The following is a 16,267-nucleotide window of genomic DNA, read 5'->3' as shown; positions in this document are numbered from 1 at the left end:
AAAAATATATACAGAAAAGGAAAGAAGAGGGAAATCCAAATGGTATACTGCAAAAAATCAGCTAAATATAAAAAGGCAGCAATAAAGGAACTGAAGAACAACAACAAAAAAGACATGCAGACAACAAACAGATAAATGACAGAAGTAAATCCTTCTTTTTTTTTTTTTTTTTTTTTTTTTTTTTTTTTTTTTTTTTGACGCGGAGTCTTGCTCTGTGCCCCAGGCCGGAGTGCAGTGGCGCGATCTCGGCTCACTGCAAGCTCCGCTCCCCCGGGTTCACGCCATTCTCCTGCCTCAGCCTCCCGAGTAGCTGGGACTACAGGCGCCCGCCACCTCGCCCGGCTAATTTTCTTGTATTTTTAGTAGAGACGGGGTTTCACCGTGTTAGCCAGGATGGTCTCGATCTCCTGACCTCATGATCCGCCCGTCTCGGCCTCCCAAAGTGCTGGGATTACAGGCTTGAGCCACCGCGCCCGGCCGTAAATCCTTCTTTATCAGTAATCACATTAAATGTAAATGGATTAAACTTTCCTATTAAAAAGCAGACACTGGCAGATTAGATTAGAAAAACTCACACAGAATCCACCTATCTGCTGTCTACAGATACTCCCTTTAGATATAAGGACAGAAGGAAGTCAAAGGTAGGATAAAATCAGATATTCCATACAAATAGTAAAAAAGAGCTGAGATAGCTATATTATTGTCAGACAAAATAAACCACAAATAAAAAGAAGGTACAAGAGACAAATAAGGACATTAAATATTGATAAAAGGTTCAATATAGCAATACAATACAACATTTATAAATATATACAACAGAACCCCAAAATTTATAAAGCAAAAACTGACAGAATTGAAGGGAGAAACTGATAGTCCTACAATAATAGAGACTTCAACACTCTACTTTCAATAATGGATAAAACAACCGGACACGAGATTAATAAAAAAATAAATGATTTAAGCTGGGCATGGTGATTCACGCCTGTAATCCTAGCACTTTGGGAGGCTGAGGCAGGCAGATTGCCTTAGCTCAGGAGTTCGAGACCAGCCTGGGCAACACAGTGAAACTCCATCTCTACTAAAATACAAAAAAAAAAAAATGCTATAGTCCCAGCTGCTTGGGAGGCTGAGGCAGGAGAATTGCTTGAACCTGGGAGGCAGAGGTTGCAGTGAGCTGAGATCATGCCACTGCACTCCAGCCTGGGTGACAGAGCGAGACAAAACAGAAGAGAAGAGAAGAGAAAAGACAGGAAGACAAAAAGACGGAAGTGATTTGAACTACCCTATAAACCAATTAGATCTAACAGACATATAGAGAACATTCCACTCAGTAACAACAGATTACACATTCTTCTCAAGTGCACATAGAACATTCTGCAGGGTATACCATATGTCAGGCCACAAAACAAGTATCAATAAATTTTAAAAGATTGAAATCATGGCGAGCACGATGGCTCATGCTTGTAATTCCAGCAATTTGGGAGGCCAAAGCGGGCAGATCACCTGAGGTCTGGAGTTCGAGACCAGCCTGACCAATATGGAGAAACCCTGTCTCTATTAAAGATACAAAATTAGCCAGGTGTGATGGCACATGCCTGTAATTCTAGTTACTCAGGAGACTGAGGCAGGAGAATCGCTTGAACCCAGGAGGCAGAGGTTGCCATGAGCTGAGATCACACCATTGCACTCGAGCCTGGGCAACAAGAGTGAAACTCTGTCTCAAAAAAAAAAAAAAAAGATTGAAATCATATGAAGCATATTTTCTGATCACAAAGAAATAAAACTAAAATTGAGTAACAGAAGACTTAAAATTAAGAAAATAAGAATATTAAATAACTGAAATAAGAAAATTTAAGCAACACACTCAACCAATGGTTCAAAGAAGAAACCACCAGGGAAATTAAAAAAAAATAAAATCCTTTAGACAAATGAAAACAAAAACCAAATAAAAAGTTACGAAATGCAGTGAAAGCAGTGCTCAGAGGGAAATATATAGTTCTCTACACATACACTAAAGAAGAAGAAAACTCAAAATCAATGACATAACTGTATACCTTAAGGAACTAGCAAAAGCGGGGCACACTATGCCCAAAGCTAGCAGAAGACATAATAAAAGAAAGAATGAATATTAGAGTAAAAACAAATTAGTGGATAGAAAAATAATGGAGAAAATCAATAAGCTTTAAAAGTTGGTTTTTCAAAAAGATCAACAAGATTGACAAACTTTTAGCAAGATTGACTAAGAGAGAAGACATGAAAGTGGAAACATTACTACCAATTTTAGAGGGATAAAAAGGAGTATTAGAGAATACTATGAACAATTGTATGCCAACAAGTTGAATAACCCAGATGAATGCACAGCTTCCTAGTAACACACAAGCAAAACACTATGGTACAATATAAACAGTTCTTTAAAATTACATATATGTATATGTAACGTGCATGTGTGTGTTTATGTATGTGTAACATGGGGGGCTTTAAAATAACTCCAGAAGGATAACACCAAGGTGTTAAAAGCAGTTATCACTAGGTGAGTAGAGATCTGGATGTTTTTATTTTTTAATTTTTTAAAATTTTAATTTAATTATTACAATTTTTTATAGAGTTGGGGTCTCACTATGTTGCCCAAACTGGTCTCAAACCTCTGGGCTCAAGTGATCCTCTCGTCTTGGCCTTTCAAAGTGCTGGGATTGGCCGGGCACGGTGGCTCAAGCCTGTAATCCCAGCACTTTGGGAGGCCGAGACAGGTGGATCACGTGGTCAGGAGATCGAGCCCATCCTGGCTAACACGATGAAATCCCGTCTCTACTAAAAATACAAAAAATTAGCCGGGCGCGGTGGCAGGCGCCTGTAGTCCCAGCTACTTGGGAGGCTGAGGCAGGAGAATGGCGTGAACCTGGGAGGCAGAGCTTGCAGTGAGCCGAGATTGTGCCACTGTACTCCAACCTGGGCGACTGAGCGAGACTCCATCTCAAAAACAAACAAACAAACAAAAAAACAAAACAAAAAAAACACAAAGTGCTGGGATTACATGAATGAGCTACCACACTTGGCTTTGGGTATCTTTATATACTTTCTTGTTCATCCGTATTTCCTATAATTTTTTTTTTTTGGAGACAGAGTCTTTCTCTGTCTCCCAGGTCGGAGTACAGTGGCGCAATCTCGGCTCACTGCAACCTCCGCCTCCCAGGTTCAAGCAATTCTCCTACCTCGGCCTCCCGAGTAGCTGGGATTACAGGTGCATGCTGCCATGCCCAGCTAATTTTTTGTATTTTAGTAGAGATGGGGTTTCACCGTGTTGCCCAGGCTGGTCTCAAACTCCTGAGCTCGGGCAATCTCCCCGCCTCGGCCTCCCAAAGTGCTAGGATTACAGGCATGAGCCACCACACCCAGCTTCCTAAAAATTTTTATAATAAGTATGCAGTGCTTTTGTGATAAGGTAACAACAATAACAACAACAACAAAAACTTCATCTAGAAAAAAACCAGATAACTCCTGCTTAGCCCAAGGGAAATTACAATCATGGGGACAATCTGACTTTCTCTTATTTACACCCAAATTGTACAAAACTAGTATAAGCACCATAGCTACAAACCTTCTGGCTAGCTCCTCTGGCATTCGCTTTGGAACCAAAGCTTTGTCCAGCTGAATTTCCAACACAATGTATGTCCCTGCTTCTACATATTGCTGTAAAGACATTATTTTCTTATTATTTCCAGAAAAAAAATATATTTATAAAAAATTTAGTAACATAAGATGATGCTCACAATAAGTGAGAAAACTGCATATATAACTACATATACAGTGTGATCTCAACTGTTAAAATACTTTTCACACAGAAAAATAACTGGAAAGAAATAGAGCAACAGTGGTTATCTCTTAGAGGAAAGGATTTTCAATTTTATTCTTGGAAGCTTCTACAGTGTAACAGTGCTTCAGCCCTGTTTAACTTGTTCTCAATACTTTCCCAGGAACTGTTTTAAGTGAATGCCATCCTCTCTGCCAGCAACCTTCTTTCAGGTGGGTCCTGCAGAAAAATTCTCTTCATAAACTTCTTACATTCCCACTCACAGTCTCCTCATTACCATCTACCAACTCCAGCTGCTGGACAGCTCTACCCAGATTTTTGCCAGCATCCTAAATACACGTCCAAAATTGAATTTATTATTTCCCCAATGTCAATCTCTCTTGATTTTTCTCTCAATGGTGTTGCCATCCTTCCAGAAAGTGAGGCTTGCAACCTGAGTTATCCTTAACTTTTCTCATCAATACCCCCAAAGCTTCCCAATTGCAAATTCCTTGCCTCTGCAGGTTTCTGACTTTCTTTACTGCAACCCCTGCCCTAAATAAAACTGTCATCAACACTCATCTATACTACAAGAAAAGCCTGCAGCTCTACCCCACCTTCAATCTCTTTTTTTCATACCCTTGCAAGAATTCTGACCTGAAACACACATGAGGTCTTATTTCTATCTGACTTTAAAACCTTTGATGTGAATCTCCTAGAAGAGGTTCAAGAATCTGTCATCAGCTATACAATAAAGTCCAAACTTTTAAATAAGCCTTTCAAGTCTTTCCATTACCTGATTCAGCCTCTTTCTTCTTTCCTAACTCTTTATAGAATCTTTCCTTTAATTTATCTATATACCATACACTGTAACTAACTGACACACCCTAAATTCTGCTCTTGCAAATTCTCTGTGTTGTTCTCTCTCAAGCTGCTCCCTGTCTCTGAAATGCCTCTCCCTCCATCTTCTTATGGCAAACAGGTCTCTTCATCTTTCACTACTTAGTATGGATATCACCTCCTCCATGAAGCCTTCCTTTAGACTTCCCCATCCCAATATTTGCCTCCTCAGAGCCCACACAGAACTTTTATTTGTACCCTTATTATAGCACTTATCAAAATTATATACTATGGTTATCAAAATTATATACTATATACCAGTCTGTTTCTCCTACCAGATGCTGAGTTTCCTGAAGGCAGATGAATAAATGCTGCAGAAGATGCATCTCTGCATCCCTTATAATGTTTAACATAGTAGAATTAATAAAAGATATACTATTTTAATGCTGGAAAGGACCTTAAAATTAACCTGGCACCAGTTCATTTTACAGAATTTCAACAAGACAAAGAAATTTGCCCAAAGTCACAGACAACTAGTCATGGGCAAATATGGAATGATAACTAACATCCTGCCCGAGCATTTTCCACTGAAAATGCCTTGCTTAATAAAGGTCTGGTTAACTTAAACTGAATTTTCCAAACTTTATGCACAATTACCTGTCCTTCAGGATTGTGACTTAGAGGGGGTTCACCTTCCAAAGGAGTATCTGAGCTCTGAGATTGTATACTAGGTGCCTGCTGAAAGAAAATGAACACACTTCAAAAACTGAATTCCTACATGGTCTTCATAGTGACAAGAACAATGATCTCTACCTTGCATCAAAATGCAAACTAACTGCAGCCATAAAAAAGAATGAGTTATTGTCCTTTGCAGGGATGGATGAAGCTGGAAACCATCATTCTCAGCAACTAACACAGGAACAGAAAACCAAACACCGCATGTTCTCACTTATAAGTGGGAGTTGAACCATGAAAACACATGGACACAGGGAGGGGAACATCACAAACCCGGGCCTGTCAGGAGGGCCAAGGGGAAGGGACAGCATCAAGAACAAATACCTAATACATGCGGGGCTTAAAACCTAGATGGCAGATTGACAGGTGCAGCAAACCACCATGGCACATGTATACCTATGTAACAAACCTGCACATTCTGCACATGTATCCCAGAACTTAAAGTAAAATTTTTTTTAAAAAAAAAGCAAACTAGGCCAGGCGCGGTGGCTCAAGCCTGTAATCCCAGCACTTTGGGAGGCCGAGACGGGCGGATCACGAGGTCAGGGGATCGAGACCATCCTGGCTAACACGGTGAAACCCCATCTCTACTAAAATATACAAAAAACTAGCCGGGCAAGGTGGCGGGCGCCTGTAGTCCCAGCTACTCGGGAGGCTGAGAAAGAACGGCGTAAACCCGGGAGGCGGAGCTTGCAGTGAGCTGAGATCCGGCCACTGCACTCCAGCCTGGGCGACAGAGCGAGACTCCGTCTCAAAAAAAAAAAAAAAAAAAAAAAGCAAACTAATATTGATACAAGTCACCAAGTGAGTAATCAGTGAAGTCTCTGGAATGTAATCTAACAGGCAAAATCATCACCTTCCCAACAACCTACCACATCCCCAGGCCTAGGCCTTCCATCTATATCCTTTTCTTTCACTGGTTTATCTTCTTTCAGATTCTTAGAAACAGCTTGCTTGGACAACAGAGAATTAATTCCTCCTATTTTATTATTATGAATCAAGTGATGGCCAATATCCCGGAACAAGCTCAGTAAACATTTGGTCTGAAAACGAACAAAAAAAGCAATACATGAGACAAACCTGAAAGAAGTACACGTTATTTTTTTACCATTTAGTTTTCCAAACAATTTCAACATTTAACATCAGAGAGAAAGAAGGGACTTGAAAGACTTCATTGTATTTCCCTCCTTCTAGAACAGGTAAAAACACCACAGAAAGTTAGTTGCCTACTATAGCATTTAAAGGATTTAGAGGAGACCTTACGACCTGGTTTGATTCTGGCATCTCATAACTCTTGTAATCAGAATGCTTTTAATCTTTGACACAGAATTTCAAACCAGGCTGGACATGGTGGCTCACACCTGTAATGCCAGCACTTTGGCAAGAGGATTGTATGAGATCAGGAGTTCAAGACCAGCCTGGGTAACATAGTGAGACTTCATCTCTACTAAAAACAAAACAAAAAAATCAGCAAGGTGGGGCCGGGCATGGTGGCTCACGCCTATAATCTCAGCACTTTGGGAGGCCAAGGCGGGTGGATCATGAGGTCAGGAGATCGAGACTATCCTGGCTAACACGGTGAAACCCTGTCTCTACTAAAAATACAAAACATTAGCCAGGCGTGGTGGTGGGTGCCTGTAGCGCCAGCTACTCGGGAGGCTGAGGCAGAAGAATGGTGTGAACCTGGGAGGCGGAGCTTGCAGTGAGCCAAGATCACGCCACTGCACTCCAGCTTGGGCGATAGAGCAAGACTCTCTCAAAAAAATAAAAATAAAAAATAAACAATAAAAAAATCAGCAAGGTATGGGGGCACATTCCTGGTAGTCCTAGCTACTAGGGTGGCTGAGGTGGGAGAATCACTTGAACCCGAGCAGTCAAGGCTACAGTGAGCCATGACTGCACCACTGCATTCCAGCCCAGGCTACAGAGCAAGACTCTGTCTCAAAAAAGAAAAAAAAAAAGGCCATGTGCAGTGGCTCACACCTGTAATCCCAGCACTGTAGGAGGCTGAGGCAGGTGGATCATTTGAGACCAGAAGTTCAAGACCAGCCTACCCAACATGGTGAAACCCTGTCTCTACTAAAAATATAAAAATGAGCTGGGTGTGGTGGCATGCACCTGCAATCCCAGCTACTGGGAAGGCTGAGGCAGGAGAATCACTTGAACCCAGGAGGCGGAGGTTGCAGTGACCTGAGATGGTGCACTGCACAGCAGCCTGGGCAATAGAGTGAGACTCTGTCTCAAAAAAAGAAAAAAAATTAAAATTAAATTAACATTAACAGGTTGAATTCACTTCTATACAAGAAATAGTATCTATTTAGTTACCACTGCCCTATCAGTTATAATTGGAAGGATAAGGCAAGTTTAAAGTTCAAAGCAAACTCTTTGTATGGAAAAATTCAAACTATAGACAAATCACCAGAAAAGGATTTTACAACAATTTTTCCCTAAAAATTCTTTTTTGAAATAAACAATTTTTAAATTAAATAACATGGATGATTCTCAAAATAATTCATGTTGAACAAAAAGAACCAGACCAAAGGAGGCCAGGTGAGACGGGAGGGGTAGACAGAGGTGGGCAAAGGAATAATAGAAGACACAAAAATCTTTGGGGGGTAATGTGTGTATGTTCATTATCCTGATTGTTGTGATAGTTTCACAGATGTACAGATATGTCAAAACTTTAATATTGTACAATTTAAATATATGCAGTTTATTTATCAATTATACCTCAATAAAGCTGTTTGAAAACAATCCAACAATATTAATTGTAAATACTAAAAATCACTCACAATCCTGCCACCTCTGTGATAAATACTGTATTTCATAGATTCAAAGACATAAGCTTTCTCAAATTTTAACATCGCTGGGGTATGTTCTATAAAAAGAGTATTTCATATAAGTGGTATCATACAATACATAGTCTTTTGCATCTGCCTTCTTTTACTTAGCATGTTTTTGAGGTACGTCCATGCTATAGCATGTGTCAGTTGGTTCATTACTTTTTTATTTTTTATTTTAGTTATTTATTTGAGACAGAGTCTCACTCCGTCACCTAGACTGGAGTGCAGTGGCACAATCACAGCTCACTGCAACCTCTGCCTTCTGGGCTCAAGCCATTAGCTCACCTTAGCCTCCTGAGTAGCTGGGACTACAGGCACATGCCACCACCCCAGCTAATTTTTGTATTTTTTGTAAAGATGGGGTCTCACCATGTTGCCCAGGCTTGTCTCAAACTCCTGGCCTCACTGATCTGCCCACCTAGCCCTCCCAAAGTGCTGGGATTACAGGTGTGAGCCACCACACCTAGCCCAAGTTTACTACTTTTTTAAAAAAACAGGTTGGGCACGGTGGTTCACACCTGTAATCCCAGCACTTTGGGAGGCCGAGGCAGGAGATTGCTTGAGCCCAGGAGTTTGATACCAGCCTGGGCAACACACAATGAGACTCTGTCTCTACAAAAAAAATTTTTTTGTTTTAATTAGCTGGATGTGGTGGCCTATGCCTGTAGTCCCAGTTACTCAGGAGGCTAAGGCAAAGGATCACTTGAACCCAGTAGTTCGAGGCTGCAGTGAGCTATGACAGTACCACTGCACTCTAGCCTGGGTGACAGAGAGAGACCCCATCTCAAAAAAAAAAAAAATTGAGATATTCACATATACACAACATACCCACTTAAAGTGCATGATTCAGTGATTTGGAGATTTTATATCATTAGTAGTTCATTCCTTTTCACTGCAAAATAGTATTCTCTTGTATAGATATACCACATTTTGTTTATCTGTTCACTATCTGCGGACATTTGTATTATTGTGAGCTTTTAGCTACTACAAATAATGCTGCAATAAACATTCACATATATGTCTTCGTGTGAATATAGGTTTTCTTTTTTCTTAGAAATTCCTAGAAATGATTTGTTGGGTTCTATGGTAAGTTTATACTTACTAAAGATATTCTTTTTTGTTGTCGTTGTTATGAGGCAGGGTCTCACTCTTGTCACCCAAGCTGGAGTGCAGTGGCATGATCACAGCTCATTGCAGCCTTGATTGCCTGCTAGACTCAAGTGATCCACCTACCTCAGCCTCCCAAGTAGTGGGACCACAGGCATGCACAAACAACATACCCAGCCAATTTTTTTATTTTTTGTAGAGATTAGAGATGGGGTTTTGCCATTTTGCCAGGCTGGTCTCCAACTTCTGAGCTCAAGCAATCCACCCATTTCAGCCTTTTAAAGTCCTGGGATTACAGGCTTGAACCACTGCACCTGGCCAGATTTTCTATACAGTTGTCTTTTCCAGTATTAAGAGCTGAATACTAAAATTTCTAAATACTATTGCCAAATTGCCTATTTCTCCTTTCAATTCTGTTGGGTTTTGCTTCAAGTATTATGAGATGATTGTGTTGTACTGCTAAGGGTGTATACACTTATAATTGTCCTGTCTTCCTGATGAATTGATGCTTTAATCATTGTGACATCCATTCTGTCTTCAGTAATATGTATTTCTAGTCTTAAAACTATTTTGTCTGGTATTATTGTAGTTACTCAGCTATTACCCTTTCTGTTTCCATAGTATATCTTTTGTACCTTTTTACTTCAACCTTTTGTGTATTTGAACCTAAGGTGTGTCTACTTTAAACAGTATATAGTTGAATCTTGATTTTTTTGTAAATCCAATTCAATAATTTCTATCCTTTTATCTGTGTGTTTAGACCATTTACATACAATAATATTGTTGAAATACTTAGATTTTTATTTTCCATGCTATTTGCTTTCTATATATCATCTGTTTTTTGTTGTTCTGTTCTTCTTTTAACTACCTTATGTTAAGCAAATATTTGTGATATCCCACTTAATTCCTTTGTTGAGATATATATATGATATACACATAAATATATGTCCGGAGCTGCGTGGCCCAGCCATAGCGATTAATAACTGACGATTGACGCCTGAGCTCTATACATTTCCACTCTATACCTCCTCCCTAGATTTACCTTCTTCCCTGTACTGATATCTCATACCAAATGGCGCTCTTCCTGGTTCCTCATCACCCATTTTCCCGCGCCCGGGAACATGATCAACTTACAGCGCAGGCGCCATCCCGCGCCCGGGAAAATTACCAACTGACGGCACAGGCGCAACATGACGTCCGACCGAAGAAACCGAAACCTACCTGGCCACGCCCACCGCAGGGCCACCATCATCGCCCTGGCCCAACCTCTGCCCCTGCCGGTCTATATAAGGCATTACACTGCCACCAATAAACGAGACTTGATCAGGATACTGTCTTGTCTCCATTTCTCCTGTCTCTTGTTCCCCCAAGTTCCCACTCCCTCTTCTAGGGCCTACATTGACGATCCCGCGGGTCGGGACACGTGGCGCCTCAACGTGGAGCCTGGAAACGAGGGATTCCGTGAGGAAGAGGACGCAAAAGAACAGTCGACCGTCAAGGTGAAACTAAACTCCTCCGATCACCGCAGGAACCTGCCGCGTCAGAATCGAAGGTAAGTGACGCGTCCGAAATGGGACAAGAATTAAGCCAACATCAAATCTATGTAGGACAATTAAAAGAGGCTTTAAAGATACGAGGAGTAAAGGTTAAAGGTAATGATTTGTTTAAATTTTTTGATTTTGTAAAAGACACTTGCCGTTGGTTCCCACAGGAAGGAACTATTGATATTAAAAGATGGCGTAGAGTAGGAGATTGTTTTCAAGATTATTATTATACTTTTGGGCCAGAAAAAATTCCTGTGACCGCCTTCTCTTACTGGAATCTCATTAAAGATTTGATAGATAAAAAGGAGGTCGATCCACAAGTCATGGCCGCGGTTGCTCAAACAGAACATATTCTAAAGGTTAGTTCCCGCTCTAACCTCACAAAGCCTCCGCAAGATACGGAGGAGGATCTCATTTCCCTTGAGAGCGATGATGAGGAAATCAAGTCTCCTTCTGTAACAGATAAAGAAATGTTACACAAAAACAAACAGAAAAAATATCCAGTTTTACAAACGCCTCAAAAAGAGGAAGAAACTAATAAGCCTGATCAATCAGACATAAATTGGGATGATTTAGAGGAAGAGGCGGCTAAATATCATAACCCCGACTGGCCTCCCTTTACTCCACGCCCGCCCCCATATAATGGGACACGTAATGGGGCTTCTGCGCCCATTGCTATGGCAGTAGTAGATCCCAAAGAAGAATTAAAACAAAAAATTGCTCAACTAGAAGAACAAATCAAACTTGAGGAGTTGCATCAATCATTGATAATTAGGCTCCAAAAATTAAAAACAGGAAATGAAAAGATACCTAACCCAAATGTTATGGAGGGTTCCCTGCGCCCACCTCAGCGGCCTGGACAGCATGTTCCAAGAGAGGGGTTAGTTGCTAGCCGACATAGAGAAGACTCCTCCCCCAAAGACATCTTCCCAGTTACTGAAACCACAGATGGGCAAGGACAAGCTTGGAGACATCATACTGGGTTTGATTTCACTATCATAAAAGAGTTAAAAACTGCTGCTTCTCAATATGGGGCTACTGCTCCATATACTCTTGCAATAGTGGAATCTGTAGCTGATAACTGGCTCACCCCTACAGATTGGAATACCTTAGTTAGGGCAGTTCTCTCTGGGGGAGATCATTTAATTTGGAAGTCAGAGTTTTTTGAAAATTGTAGGGACACAGCTAAAAGAAACCAACAGGCAGGAAACGGCTGGGATTTTGATATGCTAACTGGTTCAGGTAACTATGCAGACACTCAGGCCCAAATGCAATATGATCCTGGCTTGTTTTCACAAATCCAGGCAGCCGCTACAAAAGCCTGGAGGAAACTCCCTGTTAAAGGAGACCCAGGGGCCTCACTCATGGCAGTCAAACAAGGACCAGATGAGCCATTCTCAGATTTTGTACATAGACTCATGACCACGGCAGGTAGAATTTTTGGAAATGCAGAAACGGGTGTAGATTATGTTAAACAGTTGGCATATGAAAACGCCAACCCCGCCTGCCAAGCGGCAATCAGACCTTATCGAAAGAAAACAGATTTAACAGGATATATTCGCCTTTGTTCAGATATTGGGCCCTCATATCAACAGGGTCTAGCAATGGCCGCCGCCTTTAGCGGTCAAACAGTAAGAGACTTCCTCAATAACAAAGCTAAAGATAAAGGGGGATGCTTTAAATGCGGTAAAAAAGGACACTTTGCAAAAGGTTGCCATGAAAACCAAAATAAAAATCCAGAAACAAAAATTCCAGGCCTTTGCCCAAGGTGTAAAAGAGGAAGGCACTGGGCCAACGAATGTAAATCTAAAACTGATAGTCAAGGAAATCCTTTATCGTCTCAGCAGGGAAATGGGGTGAGGGGCCAGCCCCAGGCCCCAAAACAAGCATATGGGGCAGTCAGCTTTGTTCCAGCCAGCAGCAACAATCCATTTCAAAACTTAGTAGAGCAACCCCAGGAAGTGCAGGACTGGACCTCAGTTCCACCTCCCACACAGTATTAACACCTGAGATGGGACCACAAACCTTAAATACAGGAATATATGGGCCTTTACCACCTGACACTTTTGGGCTACTCTTGGGAAGAAGTAGTGTCACCATGAAAGGTTTACAAGTCCTCCCTGGAGTTATCGATAATGATTATGAAGGAGAAATTAAAATTATGGCCAGAGCTATTAACAACATTATTACTGTCCCTCAAGGGGTTAGAATAGCACAGTTAGTTTTGCTACCCTTAGTTAAAACAGATAATAATATCCAACACTCCAACAGGAATACAAAAGGTTTTGGATCATCAGATATATATTGGGTGCAACCAATTACAAATCAAAAACCCTCTCTAACCTTATGGTTAGATGGTAAGGCATTTACTGGGCTAATAGACACAGGGGCCGATGTAACCATCATTAAACAAGAAGATTGGCCCTCTCATTGGCCTACCACAGAGACTTTAACTCACCTGAGAGGAATTGGACAAAGCAGTAATCCTAAACAAAGTTCTAAATACCTAACATGGACAGATAAAGAAAACAATTCAGGCCTCATTAAGCCATTTATCATCCCTCACTTACCTGTTAATCTTTGGGGACGAGACCTGCTCTCCCAAATGAAAATTATAATGTGCAGCCCAAATAATATAGTTACTGCACAAATGCTAACTCAGGGATACACCCCTGGTAAAGGTCTTGGAAAAAAGGAAAACGGTATTCCACAGCCTATGCCGGTCTCAGGACAACTTGATAAAAAAGGGTTTGGAAATTTTTAGCCCAGGCCACTGACATACCTGCACCCCAAAAGTGCGCTGACCCCATTACTTGGAAGTCAGATGAGCCCGTTTGGGTAGATCAGTGGCCTTTACTTAATGATAAGCTAAGTGCTGCCCAACAGTTAGTGCAGGACCAACTGCTAGCAGGACATATTACAGAAAGTAATTCCCCTTGGAATACACCTATCTTTGTCATTAAGAAAAAGTCTGGCAAATGGAGACTCTTACAAGATTTAAGAGCAGTAAATATCACTATGGTCCTTATGGGTGCCTTACAACCGGGACTGCCCTCACCAGTTGCGATTCCTCAAAAATATTTTAAAATCATTATTGACCTTAAAGATTGCTTCTTTACAATCCCCCTTCATCCTGCTGATCAGACAAGGTTTGCCTTTAGTCTTCCATCTATAAATTTTAAACAACCAATGAAACGTTACCAATGGAAAGTCTTACCTCAGGGTATGGCCAATAGTCCTACCTTGTGTCAAAAATATGTAGCCGCTGCTATAGAACCAGTCAGAAAAATATGGACACAAATGTATATTATACATTATATGGATGATATATTTTTTTTTTTTTTTTTTTTTTTTTTTTTTTTTTTTTTGAGACGGAGTCTCACTCTGTCCCCCTTGCTGGAGTGCAGTGGCCGGATCTCAGCTCACTGCCAGCTCCGCCTCCCGGGTTCAGGCCATTCTCCTGCCTCAGCCTCCCGAGTAGCTGGGACTACAGGCGCCCGCCACCTCGCCCGGCTAGTTTTTTTGTATTTTTTCAGTAGAGACGGGGTTTCACTGTGTTAGCCAGGATGGTCTCGATCTCCTGACCTCGTGATCCACCCGTCTCGGCCTCCCAAAGTGCTGGGATTACAGGCTTGAGCCACCGCGCCCGGCCTGGATGATATTTTAATAGCAGGAGAGATTGGTGAACAAGTCTTACAGTGCTTTGCCCAACTCAAACAAGAGTTGACAACAGCCGGACTGCAAATAGCCCCAGAAAAAATACAACTACAAAATCCATATACCTATCTTGGTTTTCAAATTAATGGACCCAAAATCATTAATCAAAAGGCCGTTATACGTCGTGACCATCTAAAAACTTTAAATGATTTCCAAAAATTACTGGGAGACATAAATTGGCTTCGACCATACTTAAAACTTACCACAGGAGAGTTAAAACCTCTTTTCGATATATTAAAAGGAGACTCTAATCCGAAATCCCCCAGGTCCATTTCAAAAGAAGCATTAACGGCACTCCAACGGGTAGAAAATGCCATTACAACACAATTTGTTACCAGTATTGATTATTCTCAGCCATTAATATTCTTTTTTTTTTTTTTTTTTTTTTTTTGAGACGGAGTCTCGCTCTGTCGCCCAGGCTGGAGTGCAGTGGCACGATCTCAGCTCACTGCAAGCTCCGCCTCCCGGGTTCACGCCATTCTCCTGCCTCAGCCTCCCGAGTAGCTGGGACTACAGGCGCCCACAACCGCGCCCGGCTAATTTTTTGTATTTTTAGTAGAGACGGGGTTTCACCGTGGTCTCGATCTCCTGACCTTGTGATCCGCCCGCCTTGGCCTCCCAAAGCGCTGGGATTACAGGCGTGAGCCACCGCGCCCGGCCATATTCATTATTTTTAACACAGCAATAACCCCTACTGGTTTATTCTGGCAAAACAATCCCATTATGTGGGTACACCTGCCCTCCTCCCCCAAAAAGGTTTTGTTGCCTTATTATGATGCCATAGCTGATCTAATTATCTTGGGAAGAGAAAACAGTAGAAAATACTTTGGAATAGAACCCTCTACCATTATACAGCCCTACACTCAATCACACATCCATTGGCTGTTACAAAATACAGAAGCCTGGCCAATTGCTTGCGCTTCTTACACTGGCACAATTGACAACCATTACCCACCTAACAAACTCATTCAATTTTGCAAACTTCATGCGTTTGTATTTCCTCATATTACCAGTAAGGAACCTCTCAATGACGCATTACTAATTTTCACTGATGGATCTTCCACAGGACTCGCTGCTTACACCTACAATAATACAACTGTCAAATTCCAAACCACTTATACATCAGCTCAGCTAGTCGAATTACAAGCCATAATTGCAGCATTATCAGCTTTCCCTTGTCAGCCACTTAATATTTACACAGACAGCGCCTACCTGGCTCATTCAATACCCCTCTTAGAGACCGTGCCTCAAATTAAACATATTTCAGACACAGCTAACCTATTTCTACAATGTCAACAACTTATTCAAAAAAGGACTACTCCCTTTTTCCTTGGACATATTAGAGCACATTCAGGATTACCGGGACCTTTAGCACAAGGTAATTCAACAGCTGACATGGCAACAAAAACCACAGCCACAGTCACTACAGACAATTTACAACAAGCACAAAAAGCACATGCCCTACATCATTTAAACGCCCAGACCTTAAAGGACTTATGTTTAAAATTACTAGAGAACAAGCCCGACAAATAGTTAAACAATGTGCCAACTGCATAACTTATTTACCCGTTCCTCATCTAGGAGTTAACCCTCGAGGACTCATCCCCAACGAAATTTGGCAAATGGACGTTACACATCACTCAGAATTTGGCCAACTAAAATATATTCATGTATGCATAGACACCTATAGTGGG

General features: G+C 41.3%; 2 protein-coding genes across 7 annotated transcripts in view; one reads left to right on the top strand and one right to left on the bottom strand.

The window, feature by feature from the left end:
- The window catches only part of FAM149B1 (family with sequence similarity 149 member B1), a 519,129-nt gene that overhangs the window by 153,203 nt on the left and 349,659 nt on the right, over positions 1-16,267 (top strand). The window lies entirely within an intron of this gene.
- The window catches only part of CFAP70 (cilia and flagella associated protein 70), a 116,281-nt gene that overhangs the window by 58,649 nt on the left and 41,365 nt on the right, over positions 1-16,267 (bottom strand). For 5 of the 6 annotated variants that reach the window (XM_050803409.1, XM_050803408.1, XM_050803407.1 and 2 more), the window contains 3 exons: positions 6,235-6,405; positions 5,285-5,365; positions 3,596-3,687 (listed from right to left, as the gene is read on the bottom strand). In XM_050803409.1, coding sequence (XP_050659366.1) covers positions 3,596-3,687; positions 5,285-5,365; positions 6,235-6,405 — 344 coding nt within the window. The remainder of the gene's footprint in view (positions 1-3,595; positions 3,688-5,284; positions 5,366-6,234; positions 6,406-16,267) is intronic. The other variant, XM_050803410.1, reaches the window with a different exon arrangement.

Source organism: Macaca thibetana, chromosome 9, assembly GCF_024542745.1.
Source record: "Macaca thibetana thibetana isolate TM-01 chromosome 9, ASM2454274v1, whole genome shotgun sequence".
NCBI classification, from domain to species: Eukaryota; Metazoa; Chordata; class Mammalia; order Primates; family Cercopithecidae; genus Macaca; species Macaca thibetana.
Note: the sequence above shows the minus strand (reverse complement) of the source record. Positions and strands in the feature narration are given on the sequence as shown.